The 16,602-nt window shown below is 45.9% G+C and overlaps 1 protein-coding gene across 1 annotated transcript; it reads left to right on the top strand.

Annotated features, from left to right (window-relative positions):
• The first annotated feature begins 1,350 nt into the window (after positions 1-1,350).
• On the top strand, positions 1,351-15,837 carry CASC3 (CASC3 exon junction complex subunit). Its single transcript, XM_044002792.1, has 14 exons — positions 1,351-1,650; positions 2,530-2,557; positions 3,130-3,167; positions 6,291-6,446; positions 6,537-6,688; positions 7,313-7,489; positions 7,678-8,399; positions 10,027-10,091; positions 10,380-10,494; positions 10,749-10,847; positions 11,107-11,321; positions 12,827-12,949; positions 13,099-13,163; positions 14,126-15,837. The coding sequence occupies exons 1-13, from the start codon at positions 1,435-1,437 to the stop codon at positions 13,120-13,122; spliced, it is 2,130 nt and encodes a 709-aa protein (XP_043858727.1). The 5' UTR covers positions 1,351-1,434; the 3' UTR covers positions 13,123-13,163; positions 14,126-15,837.
• Positions 15,838-16,602: the final 765 nt, after the last annotated feature.

Genomic DNA, 16,602 nt, shown 5'->3' with positions numbered 1-16,602 from the left:
AGGTGACCTAATGGGCAAAAAAACACATTTGTTTTGATCCCGACCTATTGCTTTCTTTGTATGAGAAACTTGAAGGCAAACTCCCTCCATTCAGCATCAGGACCAAATCATATTCAATAACTTGTAATGTGCTATCATCAGCAACTTGTTGGCAACTGCTATTCAACTTAAAAAAAAAAAAAAGTTTAGGGCAGCTAGATGGCGCAGTGGATAGAGCACCGGCCCTGGATTCAGGAGTACCTGAGTTCAAATCTGGCCTCAGACACTTAACACATACTAGCTGTGTGACCCTGGGCAAGTCACTTAACCCCAATTGCCTTACTAAAAAAAAAAAAGTTTGTCTGGGGATGGTTATCGGCAGGACTTGAACCCCTTGAACTCAGCCAGGTCTTCCAGATTTCAAGATTGGCCTCTCCCTCTCTCTCTCTCTCTCTCTTTCTCTCTCTCTCTCTCTCTCTCTCCCTCTCTCCCTCTCTCTCTCTCCCTCTCCCCCCCCCAACTGTGACCTAAAGAAGTGGCATAAAGACTATCCAGTAAAATAACGGTCCATAGGAAAAAGGGAAAATTGGACAGATCTGGACAGCCCCAAGTCCGGCAATGACACCCTCAAAATGTAAAAAAAGGTCCTTCACTTTGTTCCTTGTCTAGCCTTTGTGGAGGCGGAGCAGGGAGGAATATAGAATTGGCAGTCATGGAGGTGCGCCTAGACATCCACACATCCATACAAATAATCTCAATGGGGACTGAGTTCTTTCAAAATAACAGGGCTTCCTTGGACCTTGGCTCAGCTCGACTGCAGATCAAACTCGCTTGGGTGTCCCTACTGGGTGGATGGCTTTCAGGGGGCGACGCTAAGGCAATTCTTTTACCAACATGGCAAAGAGACTGGAAGTCATGGAAAATGAAAATCATGATCACGGTGTTCAGAGCCCGCAGATCGCTTCTCCAAGCTTTCAGCCGTAGACAGACTGGCTTAGAAGATGGCCGGAGTAGGGCGGGGAGGTCTCCGCATTGGAGGAATGCCGGCTAGTTCCTCTTTGGCAGGCCGAAAAGCCGCCCAGGAAGGCTGGGGCCCGTGCGCGCAAGCGCTGTGCCTGCAAGGAACAAACCCTCTCTCCTAGCCCCACCCCTCACCACACACATACAACCACTGCACCACTTGTCCTTGCACCAACTTCTAAAAACACTGGTTTTAAGTTGCGGAGCGCCCCCATGAGACCGGAAGTGAAGAGGGACGACGGGGTCCTGGCGCAGAGCATGCTGGGTTTCGTAGTCGTCTGCTCTCCCTCTCCGCGGAGCTTCAGTCTCCCAGAGGCCCCTGCGAACGGGCGCGGCAGACAGGCTGACGGGCTGGCGGGCGGCGGGGGGGAATCGGGTAACTCGCGATCGAGCGAGGGAGCGCGGAAGCCCGGACGGGGGTCGGTTCTCCGCAAGATGGCCGACCGACGGCGGCAGCGCGCCTCGCAGGATACGGAGGACGAGGAGTCCGGAGCCTCGGGCTCGGATAGCGCCGGTTCCCGGGGCGGGGGCGGCGGAGGCGGCGGGCCCGGTGGAGGTTCCTCTTCCTCGATGCGCGGGGGCCGATCCGGGGGCCTCAACTCGCGGCGGGCGGAGGGAGGCGGTCTCCGGAGCCCCGACGAGTCGGAGTGTGTGAGTGAGCGGGGCCCAGGGCCCGTCCGGGCCGAGCGAGGAGCGACGGGCGGGGGGAGGAGGACGGAGAGGGGAGGAGAGCAGGGGGGCGGGGCCTGCGGTAGGGGGAGGGGAGGGATGATGGTGGGCTGTGGGCTAGACCCCTGAAGGAGTGAGGCAGAGAGGTCACTCCTCGGAAAGAATTTTCTTTTCACCACTGAGTCGAGAGGACTAGGCCGAGTTGTTGTTGTTGTTTTTCTGCCACTCCATGGGTTTGAAAAAAGGGGGAGGGGGTGTGCCCGTATTTGCCATTCCTTCCTCTCCCCCTCCACCGGTTCTCCCAATTCCAGATTTGTCCCCCACTCCACCCCACCCCCTTCTCAGTTTTTTGGGCCTCTTGCTCCATACTCCTGTTTTTATAAACAGTAAATAAGAGCCAACATTCTCATAGAGCAGCTAGGTGTTGAAGTGGATAGAAAGCCAAGCATGGAGTCAGGAAGACCTGAGTTCAAATCCTACTTCAGACACTTACTAGCTATGTGACCCTGGGGAAGTCACTTAACCATGTTTGCCTCAGTTTCTTCCTCTATCAAATGAGCTGGAGAAGGAAATGGCAAATCACTTCGATTTCTTTTGACCCCTAAATGGGGTCACAGAGAGTCAGATAGGACTGAATAGCAACAACTACTTCTGGAGAAGGAAGTGACAAACCACTCCAGTATCCTTGCCAAGAAAACCCCAAATGGGATCATGAAGAGCCAGACAGGACCCCACAATATTCCTATAGCTTTCCTGCTTATCTTCTGGGGAAGTCCATAGGTGGGTGAAGGAAATGTAGAAATAGTGAATTTCAGTGCAGAGCTACCTACCAAGAATCACCCTATGTCTTCTTTTATTCAGGAAAGTGAAGACTGCATAGAAGGTGATGGTAAGTAGAGGCTACTCTACCCTCAATGAGCAGATGATTTGATACCAACCTCACACCCAGATGCAAAGTTGCTCTCCAATTATCTTGCTTTCCTGAGACTGCTTTCATGGATGTGGCTATTTCCTTAGCTTAAGCTCCTTGCATCCTGTTTTGTATAGTTTAAAGTTAATTGTGAGGCAGCTAGGTGGCGCAGTGGATAGAGTACCAGGAGGGTGTGATCCTGGGCAAGTCACTTGGGGGGGGGGCAATTGGGGTTAAGTGATTTGCCCAGGGTCACACAGCTAGTAAGTGTTTAAGTGTCTGAGGCCGGATTTGAACTCAGGTCCTCCGGACTCCAGGGCTAGTACTCTATCCACTGCACCACCCAGCTGCCCCATGGGCATGTCACTTAACCCTCATTGCCCTGAAAAAAAAAACAAAAACAAAAACCAGTAAAGTTAATTGTAATAGCAAGGAAGGTTTGTTCCTATTAAGCCTGCAACTTTATTAGGTCACCCTTTGTATAGTATGTGTGCTTATAGCTACTTTGTCCAGATGGTTTGTTTCACCTCTGATTTCTTTGTTCTTTTCAGCTGTTCTCTCAGATTATGAAAGTGCAGAGGATTCAGAAGTGAGTACGACATATTTTCTTTAGTAGTACACGAACAAACATTTTAGAGTCTGCATACAACTCTTACAAATCCTGCAAGTCAACCAGTTATCCATTGTATACAAAGCTACTGTCACAATGGTGTTGCCTTTCTGTTCCACTTTCCATTTGTGCTTCAGAAAACCTGTTTAGCATCAGAAATTGACTTGGTCATATCCTGGGATGTTTGGCATGAGTCCCCATCATTCTACATGAATAGGATCTTTTCTAGGAAAAAAGAAGTGGTACAAATAAAATAAAGCATCTTCTCTGGTGTTGTATACCTACAGCCTAGGTATACCTAGATGATACAACATCAGATTGTCCTCAGTTTTCAGTGTTGCCTTATGGTGCTTAGGTAATTCATTTTAATCTGCCATAAAGCTGGCTGTCTTGGTGATATCAATTCCAGCTTCTACCAGCCAAGCTATCCACCTTAGGCACCATAAGAGCAGCAGGATTCTGAGTTTCTTCAAGGCGTGATCTGAATGATACTGACTGAGAGTGTTCCCTCAGTGCTGCAGAGGTCAGTCATGAGCATGTCTTCAATGTGATTAGGAATTCCATGTTAATTAAAGTATCCATTGGACGTCATAAGCATGCTTGGACTCTCTGTGTAATAACTTTGCTTAAAATAATAATGTCTTGCTGTCATACTTTTAAAAAATGTAATGTTTTATTTTTCCCCAGTTATACATAAAAAAACATTTTAAAAACATTTTTGAATTCCAAATTCTCCCTCCCTCTCCTCTTATACTTTTAAGAGTTGTGAGAGGGGGCTAGGTGGCTCAGTGGATAAAGCACTGGCCCTGGATTCAGGAGGACCTGAGTTCAAATCTGGCCTCAGAATATTTGAGGGACAACTTGACACATATTTGTATTTCATCTACAGAGATAGGAAATTGAGATTCTGAGAGATAAGTGACTTGCCCTCGGTCAGATAACAAGTAAGGGTCAGAAGTGAGATTTGAACCCAGGTCTTTTCATATGCCGGTGCTTTTTCCACAACTACCCAATGCTTCTTTTTGTTGTTGTTGTTGTTGTTGTTGTTGTTGTTTTTGGTTTTTTTGGTGGGGCAATGGGGGTTAAGTGACTTGCCCAGGATCACACAGCTAGTAAGTGTCAAATGTCTGAGACTGGATTTGAACTCAGGTACTCCTGAGTCCAGGGCTGGTGCTTTACCACTGCGCCACTTAGCTGCCCCCTACACAATGCTTCTTGATGATGACGACCCTAGAGATACAACTTTCATAGCTTATTTTATTTCCTGGGAATCTTGTATGCACCTTGAATGTAAGCCTTTGCAATGAAGGATATGTATTGTAATTGTGACAGCCTGAGCTGACTCTTAGTGTTGGAGGTGTTGGTCAACAGGAAAGATAAAGCCAAGGAACCCCAGGGCAGCACTTTGGCTTCACTTAGGTGTCGGGTAGTATAATTTGGACCGTCCTCAGCGCTGTACTATTTGTGTCCTCCTTTTGTATTTTGAAAACAAAATTAGTTTCTGAATCCTGAATAAAAGAGCCGTCTCATTTGACATTCAGCTACAGACTGGAGTCAGAGTGTAAAATAGTTACCTCATTAATCATGCAGGTACTATTTTAGGGTGTTTGATTCTGGTCAAAGCAAAGTTTCAGGCACTCTGTATGGGGCATAGTGAAGAAAGGTCACATGTACAGCAAGCAGAATTTTTAAAAGTTCAGGCTGAGAATTGGTAGGGGTTGTAGTACCGGGCAGAAAAGTGGATGCTAGCCATCCACTGAGGTAATAAAGGAGAGTTGATTTCTTGTCAGCTGGATATAGGAAGATGGTAAAGATGGGGGACTTTTTCAGAAAGGCTGTTAGACTCATCATGCTATTGAATAGTGAATTTTTACTTGTTTCATGGACATTTTTAGCATCTGTTCATTCCGACTAAAATGTTCTAAATCATTTCAAAAGGGAGAACTTATGCTTTGTGTCTGAAGTTTGGGTAAAACAGTTGTGTAAGCACTAATTTATTGATCTGGAGTGGAGATTCCTAACTTTTCTTGGGTTGTGGTCCCCTTTGGCAATCTGGTGAAGTATATGAAACCCTTCTCAGAATGTGTTTATTTTATTTTTTTTGCTCAGGGCAGTTGTGGTTAAATGACTTGTACAGGGTCACACAGCTAGTAAGTGTCAAGTGTCTGAGGTCAGATTTGAACTCAGATCCTCCTGAATCCAAGGCCAGTGTTTTATCTACTTTACCACCTAGCTATCTCTCAGAATGTGTTTAAATGAATAAAATATATAGGATTACAAAGGAAGCCAATTCTGATGAAATACAGTTATTAATATGTTTTTTAAAAACAAGTTCACAGGGGCAGCTAGGTGGCACAGTGGATAGAGCACCGGCCCTGGAGTCAGGAGGACCTGAGTTCAAAGCCGGCCTCAGACACTTGACACTTACTAGCTGTATGACCCTGGGCAAGTCACTTAACCCCAGTTGCCTCACCAAAAAAAAAAAAAAAAGTTCACAGACTCCAGGTTAAGAACACCTGATCTGGGGGGCTAGGTAGGTAGTACAATGGATAGAGCACCAGCCCTGGATTCAGGAGGACAACCTGAGTTCAAACCTGACCTCATACACTTACTAGTTGTGTCACTTGACCCCAGTTGTCTCCCCTCACCCCCTCCAAAAAACCCCACCTAATCTAGAGAGGTAATTAATTAATTGATAATTCTTTGTTGAATGTTCCAGTATGTCTTAGGTACTAGAATGAATTCCAAAAAAACTAAAACTTAGCATTTCACTTTCTTTTTTTCCCCCTTTTTTTTGTGGGGCAGTGAGGGTTAAGTGACTTACCCAAGGTCACACAGCTAGTAAGTGTCAGGTGTCTGAGAACAGATTTGAACTCAGGTTCTCCAGAATCCAAGGCCAGTGCTTTATCCACTGCACAACCTAGCATTTCACTTTCACAAAGCTTCTGCTCCAGTTTGGCAGATGAGAAGGAGATAAGAAAAGTATTTAGCTTTCAACTTCAACTAACTATACTGTTGGTGTTTATCAAAAGGATTGGTTTCCCAAGGTGCAGGTTCTTCCTGATTTCCCCTTAGGAAGTAATAAGGACAATGTCTTTTCAGGGAGAGGAAGATTACAGTGAAGAGGAAAGTTCCAAGGTGGAGTTAAAGTCAGAAGCAAATGATGCTGCTAATTCTTTGGCAAAAGAAGAGAAGGGAGAAGAAAAGCCTGACCCAAAAGGCACTGTGACTGGAGAGAGACAAAGTGGAGATGGGCAAGTAGGTACCTACTAAGGGACATTTCACTTTAAGGCCAGATAAATTATCACTAGCTTGGAGAAATAAAGAGTCCTTTTGCTTCCCCTTTAGGAGAGCACAGAACCTGTAGAAAACAAGGTGGGTAAAAAGGTCTCAAAGCATTTGGATGATGATGAAGATCGGAAGAACCCTGCCTACATTCCCAGGAAAGGCCTCTTCTTTGAGCATGATCTCCGAGGCCAAACCCAAGAAGAAGAAGTCAGGTAGCACTTAGGAGGGGGCTTTTTCGTGGTTTTGGTTTTTTTTTTTTTTTTGGCAGGGCAGTGGGGGTTAAGTGACTTGCCCAGGGTCACACAGCTAGTAAGTGTCTGAGGCTGGGTTTGAACTCAGGTCCTCCTGAATCCAAGGCTGGTGCCTTATCCACTGCGCCACCTAGCCACCCCATGGAGGGGGCTTTTTCAAAAAGGATTTGCTAAGATCTAGTTGCTTCTTTATTTTAGGAGAAATGCGCAGGGAGGCTTGAGTTGCTGTTCAGATTACATTTTTTTAAATGTTGCCACAGCTGAGCTAGCAGGCTATATTCCAAAGAGCTGTTTATTCAACAAAGATTTCTTAAGTGCCTGAGGAAGTTGCAAAGTTTAGATAAGATGTGGTCCTCCCCTTTGTAGAATTTATAGTCTAATAAAAGGACTTGGCATTGGGATTGCCCTGATCTCCAGGAGGCCTACCTGCTCTGACTGGGAGGCTGGGAGACTAAGCCAGGTGATGTTTATTTTCTTTCATCAATATTCTAGCTCTTCTCAGGGGAGACACACCATGCCTCTTCAAAGCATCTTTCAGCTTGGTAGGCCCTACAAGCTAGAAATATTCTTTTCCTTTTTGTCTAGACCGAAAGGACGTCAGCGGAAGCTGTGGAAGGATGAGGGCCGGTGGGAACATGACAAGTTCAGAGAGGATGAACAAGCACCCAAGTCTCGGCAGGAGCTCATAGCCCTCTATGGTTATGATATTCGATCAGCTCACAACCCTGATGATATCAAACCTCGGAGACTCCGTAAACCCAGGTGAGGAATGGCTTGAAGTTAGGATTATTGAAAATTTTCAGATAGGGGCCTTTCTCTTCTTTACTACCACCATTCATGCAGTCAGAAATTGTAGCACCATTGAAGAAGAAGGTGTGGTCCTATAAGCCCCAGGAGGGTAGTCCCTTTCATCACTAGGTCTTAATGTTTTTTTGCTCCTACCCGTCCAGGTTTGGAAGTTCTCCACAGAGGGAGCCTAACTGGGACGATGACCGGCCAAATAAGCCTCCCCGTCACCAAGGCTCCGGGGGATCCTCCTTGCCACCAAGAACATTCATCAATCGTAATGCTGCTGGTACAGGCAGAATGCCTACATCTAGGAACTATTCCCGATCTGGAGGCTACAAGGAAGGAAGGACTGGATTTAGGTCTGCAGAAAATGGTGGGCCTCGTAGCATTCGCTCTAATGACTCTGTTAGGCATGAAAATGGTTATCGTTCTAGGCGCCTGGAGTACACATCATCTAGGGACCTGTCTCCCGAAGTGGAGTCTTCCCGTATGCTTAGCAGCAGCCCTGAAAAAGAGGAAGCAATTTTTGAACCTCCTCCCCCTCCCCCTGAAACTGTACCACCACCCCCAGACAGACCAGTTGAGAAGAAGTCCTACTCTCGAGCAAGAAGATCCAGAAACAAAGCTGGAGATGCAAGCAAGTTAGCAGAGGAAGTGCCGCCACCTTCGGAGGGGCCAGCCCCTGCACCTCCACCCCCTGCAACTACCCCACCACCACCCCCATCCCCACCACCACCACCCCCACCCTCAAAGACTGGGAATTGGGAGGCCCCAGCGGATTCCAGCACAGGGACACTCGAGCAAGACATGACCCAACTGAATTTGACAGAACAAAATTGGAGCCCAGGGCAGCCTCAATATCTACAACCAAGGGAGCTTCGAGGTAAGTAATTCAAGGATGGATGACCAACTTTTTCCTTTGCCTCAGGAAAGTTAGATGATGGGACATGGAAATCTTGGAGATGAGGCAAATATGACTGGTTAAAGTCTCCCAGGTGATCATTTTTAGCCTGGTACTCGAAAACAAAGCTTCTTAAACTGTAACTGAATGTGGAGGGGCAGGGGGGGTGGTTCTCAAAAAATTTGGCAACAGTAAAAGGTTATGTATATCTGTTTTATATACCTGTCTACCTGGGGTGGTATAAAAATTTCTAGGTCGAAAAGAGGTCACAAGTGGAAAAAGTTTGAGAAGCCCTGTATACTTGTGTGTTTGAAGAATATATCAATTGTTTAACAGTATTCACTTCTAGTATTCAGAGTTCTATAATTGGGTACTGTAGATAAAGAGAAAAAATCTATGCCCTTTTAGGCTAATGACTAGAGGGTGGTTTTCTCAGGAGAAACTACTCTCCTAAATTTGAGTTAGTATCTTTTAATTCCTTTTGGAAGAACATCCTATATTCCTGTTTACAAACAAGTCAGGCTTTCCCCACTGCTAAAGTGTGCCCTCCAGTGGTCATTTCAGTCCTTCCTCTGCCACTAGATGGCTGGACATGAGTGACCTCTTTGGTCCCTGACGGTGCCTCACAACAGCTTAGAGTTTAGGAATCCTCATCTCTTCACTTTTCCAATGAGAATTGTGACAGCTCCCACCCAAGCAAGATATGGAACCCTTGTCTTGGTTGGGACTAGAGAATTGGCAAAGGAGGAAAGTACATCTTCCATCAGATGGTCGGCCTTTTCCAGTCGGGGACTAGGTAAAATCTTAAGAACTTACATGATTTCCCTGAATAAGAATGGCTCCAGGGCCAGCTAGATGGCGCAGTGGATAGAGCACTGGCCCTGGATTCACAAGGACCTGAGTTGAAATTCGGCCTCAGACACTTAACATGTACTAGCTGTGTGACCCTGGGCAAGTCACTTAACCCCAATTGCCTCACTAAAAAAAAACAAACCCCAAACCAAACAAAACAAAACAAAAAAATGGCTCCAGATCTAGGATGTGGTCAGGATATGTAGATTGACAAAACACACCTCCCCTTTTCCAGTTGTGACCCCCAAATTAATAGTGTTCAGGGTTTGCCTGTTTGTTGTCTTGAGCTAATTATTACAGCCTAAGGTTTAATGCAGTGAAATAATAATAAGAAAAGTTTAAACATGTGCTTCCTTACTGAACTTTCTTTTCTAATTTTTTTTTTCATTTTAAAAATATTTTATTTTCAGCTCTTCATTCTCTCCCCTCTCTTCTCTCCCCCCTTCCCCCCCCCCCATTGAGAAAGAAACAACAAAACAAAACATTCCAGAATTGGTCAGGACACTGACTTGCCTTTCTGAGTGGTCCTCATTGTTATGTCATGCTAACAGGAGAAGGGGTGATTTGCTAGAACTGGTGTTAACGGAAAGCAGAAATGCTTTGAAGGGATAGTCTCTGGTACCAGTTCAAAGGGAAAGAACTATTGCCGGTGCTGGAGTCTACAACCCACCCCTTGCCTGGTACCATCCTATAGAATGCTGTGTTTGTGTCTGTCTTTTACTCTCCAATGAGCGGGTTTTGTGTGTGTGTGTTTCAGGTATTCCCAACCATATGCACCTGGGAGCAGGCCCTCCACCTCAGTTTAACCGTATGGAAGAAATGGTAAAGAAGAGGGATGGGAAATCGTGGAGGGGGGGCTGTTTAATTTTCAGTTTGACTCCCTCTTTTAACCCAAACTGTAGCATTGATAGGACCAAGAAGTAACCCTGGAGTTAGTGTTTCCCCTGCAGGCTCTCCCTCTCTACTGTCACAGGCATGTCCAGGAGAGGCCTTTGTTTCAGTTGTTGTCTCTTGCACAGTTTACTGGACTAGAGGGTGGGAGGTGGGGAGGAGTAGAAATAGGACTTCAAGAGCCATCTTTCACCCCACCTTTATATTTCTCTCTTTCAGAGTGTTCCAGGTAGTCGAGCCAAACGATATTCATCCCAGCGTCAGAGACCTGTCCCTGAGCCACCTGCCCCCCCTGTACACATCAGTATCATGGAAGGGCACTACTATGACCCATGTGAGTTTCAAACTTACCTCTTAGCTAGGTTTCTTATCAGAGTGCTGATTCTGAATCGAGAGTAGATTCTCGGACAGCTTTTTCCCTCCAACACCTAAATGTGGGCATCAGGAAGTTGCCTGTTTTGTTTTTCCAGATAGAACACTGAGAAAATCTTGACAAGAGTCTTTATTGTTTGAAGGGCAAGAGGATTTGCCCATGTGACATTGGAAATGAGAATCCCTATTACTGAATTCCCCTGTGATCTCTTGCAGTGCAGTTCCAGGGACCAATCTACACCCACAGTGACAGCCCTACACCAATGCCTCCTCAGGGCATGATTGTACAACCAGAAATGCACCTCCCCCACCCTGGTAAGTTTGTACCCTTAATTTCCCTTGCAGAAGGTAGGAGTGTAGGAGACATCCTGGGGGCTGCTTTGTGGGACCTGGTCCTTTTGCCATTAATTAAAGAGACCAAAATCTAATTAATTAGCCTCTTGGAACAGTCCTGAATAGCTTAGGAGAGTGATGTTATTTTTGATCTCTCTTTGTGACCAGCAGATTTATGAACTATCACAAAAAGAGTATTCTCATCCCTTACTTCAGTATTTATTCCATTCTTTCTGTCCAGGTTTACATCCCCATCAGACACCAGCACCTCTGCCTAACCCGGGTCTGTACCCCCCACCAGTGTCCATGTCCCCAGGACAGCCACCACCCCAGCAGCTGCTTGCCCCTACCTACTTCTCCGCTCCAGGGGTCATGAACTTCGGCAGTCCCAGCTATCCCTATGCCCCAGGGGCACTGCCCCCTCCCCCACCTCCTCACCTGTACCCTAACACCCAGGTAAGGTGACTAGCAAATTGTAACACTATGCTCAAATTCCCCATGATGGAGATGCAACTTCCTTGATAAATATCAGGATCTGTAAGGCACTAAGACATCCTGTGGATAGTCTGTTGTACCACCTGTTAGTCCCTATCCAGTTTCTTTTCTTATTTTTCCATTTAAACTTTTTGGTTAGTGGCAAGATCCACTCAGGGCCAGAATGCCTTTCACACAATAAATAGGCAGTTCATAAATGTTTGCTGTTTAACTGTATGGCATTTCCTCATCTGTATTCATTCAAGATATTTATCAAACACCTGTGTGCCAAGCTGTCCCACACCAGGTGTTGTCATGGATGTGAAGATAAGTAAGAATCAGTTGCAGCTTAGTCTGGTAGGGAAGGTGAGATGCACCAGAAGCTATTGAACAGGAAGCTATTGATATCAGGATGGTGATAAAGTGCCACAGAAATGAGTTTTTTTGAAATTTCAGAAGAAATGACTGAGGGGGCAGGTAGGTGGCACAGTGGATAGAGCACCAGCCCTGGATTCAGGAGGACCTGAGTTCAAATTTGGCCTCAGACACTCGACACTTACTAGCTCTGTGTGACCCTGGGCAAGTCACTTAACCCTAATTGTCCTGCAAAAAAAAAAAAGAAGAAGGAATGACCTCTTGATATATGACCTAGCATGAGACCACTGGGCACCACAGTTGTGAGAAAGGCTGATAAACTGAAGAGGCTCCAGAAGAGTGTGATCAGGTTAATTAAGAGCCCAAGATCATGCCAAGACTGACTGAAGGACCTGCAGACATTTAGCTTGGCTCCAAGTATTGAAAGGGCTTATAATTAGGAAAGGAAGAAACTTACTTTTGTCTCTGAAGCCAGAATGAAGAGCAATGGGTGAAAGTTTCAGAGAGGTGGGTTTAGGTTTACTATAGGAAATGGCTTTCTAGCAGCTATCTTTAGGTAGAATGAGCTGCTTTAAGAGGTAATTGCTTCTCCTTCAGGGGAAGGCAGGAATGATCACTCAGAAGAATTTGCTATAGAAGGTCTTGTTCAGGTACCAGTTGGACTAGATGGCTTGAAGTCCTACAACTCCCATTCCTGGCCAGGGGCTTAAGGAATCTTAATCGAAGCAGTCGGTAATCACAAAATCTCCATGGACAACCCAAATATAGGAAACAGCTCTGGGTTTCTTAGAGCCTAAGGGAGACAAAAATTAAGTCATTTTTAAGCAATTGTTGAAAACCTCCATAATTTCTAAAGACAGTTTATTTGGATTCTTTTTTTTTTTTTTGCGGGGCAATGGGGGTTAAGTGACTTGCCCAGGGTCACGCAGCTAGTAAGTGTCAAGTGTCTGAGGTCGGATTTGAACTCAGGTCCTCCTGAATCCAGGGCCGGTGCTTTATCCACTTCGCCACCTAGCCTCCCCCTGGATTCTTTTTTTATGTCAATTGTTTACTTTCATTTGTTCTAAGTTAACCAATTTTCCTTTTTACCTCCTTGCTATGTCGGACCTTAGGCTCAGTCTCAGGTGTATGGAGGAGTAACCTATTATAACCCAGTCCAGCAACAGGTGCAGCCGAAACCTTCTCCCCCGAGGCGGACATCCCAGCCCGTCACCATCAAGCCCCCACCACCTGAGGTATAGGAGCTCCTAAGCTAGCTTAGGGTTCCAGCCACATATCACTGTGCCCCTCCTTTCCCCAACATACTTTCCCTGGCCTTGGGTGGGAACCTAGAGAAGTTCCTGGTATGTTTTACCTGATACCAAACTCTAGCTTTTTATTTCAGGTTGTAAGCAGAGGTTCCAGTTAATTTGGATTTCTAAATACTTAAAATCTAACACCACATAAAAAGTAAGTATAAATATGACCTGATGAAACACTGTCATACTTTTGCTTTAAGGTAACAAAATCCTTATATTTGCCAGCCTCTCTCTTTTTTAAAAATGAAAATGGGGCTTCCAGGCATGCCTACTAATACTCTGTTTGTTTGTTTGGTTTTTTTTGGTGAGGCAATTGGGGTTAAGTGACTTGCCCAGGGTCAACACAGCTAGTAAGTGTCAAGTGGCTCAGGTCAGATTTGAACTCAGGTCCTCCTGAATCCAGGGCCAGTGCTGTAGCCACTGCGCCACCTAGCTGCCCCTAATACTCTCTTATAGTCAGTTTCATGGGATAGTTGGTAAATCTAGGGAAAAACTAAAAGGCATCTTGAATCCACTAGTACTTTCTTGATTGAACTGGCTTTAACTTTGTTACTTAGGGCCCCCCTGGAGCCTAATTGAGGAGGTAGAGTCCATTTTGTTGTTGTTGTTTTTGTTTTTGCAGGGCAATGAGGGTTAAGTGACTTGCCCAGGGTCACACAGCTAGTAAGTGTCAAGTGTCTGAGTTCAGATTTGAACTCAGGTCCTCCTGAATCCAGGGCCAGTGTTTTATCCACTGGGCCACCTAGCTGTCCCGGTAGAGTCCATTATTAACATGGCAAAACCTGGTGGAGTGGGGAAATAATGTGGGCAGTGGGATCTGGGTACAGAAAAGGCGAGAGAAGGCATAGCCTGTCCTTACCAGGAAAGGGGGAAATTTGAGCCTGGTGCAGTGCAGCAGAGCCAGTCCTAGGGGTTTGGTATCAGGATTCTCATAGCACATCACTCTACTATATGGTCTTTAGTGGTCTGTCTGGCTCTCTTAAAACATCCTGTATCACTTAATCCTCATTGCCCTGCCTAAAAAACAAACAAACAAAAAAACATCCTGTGGTTGGCCCAGGAAAGTCTATTAATGCTTGTGGTGGTTTTTCCTTTTTTCCCTACTCCTTTCAGAACAGCAGAAGTGAGAACTCAGAAGACGAAAGATACGTCAGGCCACCTGCTGCTTGGGAGTGCTCTGATGAAATTGTGGCCCCCATCAGCAGGCAGACTTGTTACACACCCAGAATGAAAAACAGCCTTACCTCTTCTTGGGAATAGGCTTTGATGGGAAAATAAGGACACCTTTCTCCTCCAGTGGGAATGGCTGTCTGTACTCAGGGCAGGGAAGGCCCCAGTCAGCCAGCCAGCTCATGTACCCTTGTCCTCTAGACCTAGAAGCTCATGTCTCTGCTGCTGATCTTCCCCTCCTTCCATCCTGCCCTGGGATTGAAATGTCCTTCCTTCCCATGGTGGGCACCTTCTTGTCCTTTCCTTGTTTAAGATGTTGAATGAAAACACTTTGCTTGCTGTTTAATATTCTTCCTTTTTCCTTTAAAAAAAAATGAAATGAATTCATTCTAGTCAGTTTACCAACTCCTCTGGGTTCCCTTTAGGTTCTCCACCATTTCCCTCCCAGATGAAAATGAATGTACCCAGCCAGCTCTTTCCCTACCCAGGGTCCTCACAGGAGCTGGTCTTTCTTTGGTTTTGTTGGTTTCTCTTCTTGTTGTTCTTGTCTGTTTTTTAAATTCTAACTCTTCCTAACCCCATGGACATAGAGCTCTCAGCAGAGTTTAGCATTGAGAAAGGCCCAGGAAGGAAAGTGCCCTACCTTCCATTTTCAGCTTTTAGGGATTTTGGAAGCCACTATCTGCTGTGATGGATTTTAGATAAGATAGGTGCAATTTCTCTACTTTTGGAGAGAGGCAATAGATCAGGTGCTCCTGGGAGTGGGGAGGATAGGATAATGCTATTCTCTTCCTTCCCCTCCCATAACCATCCTTAGGGCTATCTCTTCATAGTGCCTAGGGCAAAACAATGCAACAAAGCAGGAAGAACTGGAGGGCCTTGAGCCTCCTTCCTCCCACCCCCATTTGCTACAGACCAATGCCTCCCTCCAGGCAACTGCTTCTGAGGGTCACACTCTCAATCAAGTAGCTCCAAGTTGCTCCTGTTCACTTGGCCCTGAAACCTGTATACCATGCTCACAGCAGGTTTTACTTCCTTTCATACTTTGATAGCCTCCCTTTCAATTTTAAAAAAGGGGGGGTGGCATAGCAGCCAGGCTCAAGGCCAAAAGGTAACCAGGTGCTTCGTGGGCTCAGGGCAACTTAACCCATCTGCCTCTGCAGAAGACTTCATATCTGCAGTTGCCAAGGGCTACTTGGCCGCTACCCCCAACTTGCTACAAAACCGGAATGTGGTAGCCATTTCACCTCAGCATAGTCACTGTCTGTCTAGTCTCTTTTGCTTTTCAGCAGCTGGCTTGGTCACTGCAGGTCATCTTGGCCATGGGCTCAATCAAAAAGTATATGGTGGCTGGGGGGGGTGGGGGCAGCAGGTGCCGACTCAGCCATTTCCCTCCTACTTGACATATTTAAGAAGAACCGCTCTGTTAGAAGCTAACTGGTGGTTGCACCTTTTATAGGCTGTTGTGTTGCTGCCTTGAGCCCAAGGGCCACATGACCAGTCTCCCAGACCTTATAACACTGTGATGGTTATGTCTATTGAACCATGTGTTTTTTCTCTGGGATTTTCTTTTTTCTTTTTTGTTGTTCTGAGGAGTGTTTATTTGTGATCTACATTGTGACTTCCTGATGATAAATTTTAGATGGGAAATCTGACTATCTTGATTGTTTTCCATTAGTCGTAATTGGGGATGCGAAGGAATTCATAGAATCCTAGATCTAGGGTAGGCAGGGACCTCACTCTGATCTCATTTAGTTACAGATGAGGTAAGGGGTTCAGAGATTGTGACTTTTCAAAAGACCCATGTAGTGTCAGAGATGGGGATTTGAACCCAGGTCCTTAAACTCCAGAACTATCCCTCTTTCCACTACGGTACCCTAATTGAATGGGACTAGGTCTTAAAGCAACATCCACATACTTATTGATTGTGGGGAGGGAAATCATTGTTCTTAACAAGCCTCAGTGAAATCAAGATCTTCAGAAGTGAGGAAGTTGGGGCAGCTAGGTGGCGCAGTGGATAAAGCACCGGCCCTGGATTCAGGAGTACCTGAATTCAAATCCGGCCTCAAACACTTGGCACTTGCTAACTGTGTGACCCTGGGCAAGTCACTTAACCCCTATTGCCCTGCCAAAAAAAAAAGAAGTGAGGAAGTCTGTTGACACTGTCTGGGGGCCTGACTCAGCATTTCCTCTGACCATGCCGCTAGCTCTTGGGATGCCAGGGTTGTGGAGAGGTGTGATGGGGAGACAGAGAACTGCTGAGAAACCTCCCAGGGTAGAGGGTAGGAGTTAGCTATGGGATCCTTGTATGGCCAGTGTCCTGAATGCTTTGGGGGGTTGATCACCAGGTGGCAGTACAGCTACCTTGTCCTGCTCAAAGTCTGGGGCTGGGGTAATCTCATCCTTTGAGCTAAAGGAAT

This window comes from Dromiciops gliroides, chromosome 4 (genome assembly GCF_019393635.1).
Source record: "Dromiciops gliroides isolate mDroGli1 chromosome 4, mDroGli1.pri, whole genome shotgun sequence".
NCBI lineage: Eukaryota > Metazoa > Chordata > Mammalia > Microbiotheria > Microbiotheriidae > Dromiciops > Dromiciops gliroides.
The sequence above is the reverse complement of the archived record's forward strand: the minus strand, read 5'-3'. Positions and strand labels throughout refer to the sequence as shown.

Excerpts from the sequence above, each read along its gene's own strand:
- CASC3 (XM_044002792.1), top strand. The coding sequence starts at position 1,435 with ATGGCCGACCGACGGCGGCAGCGCGCCTCGCAGGATACGGAGGACGAG. Across the intron at positions 1,651-2,529 it reads GCCCCGACGAGTCGGAGTGT|GAAAGTGAAGACTGCATAGA; the intron begins GTGAGTGAGCGG and ends TCTTTTATTCAG. Across the intron at positions 6,447-6,536 it reads GACAAAGTGGAGATGGGCAA|GAGAGCACAGAACCTGTAGA; the intron begins GTAGGTACCTAC and ends CTTCCCCTTTAG.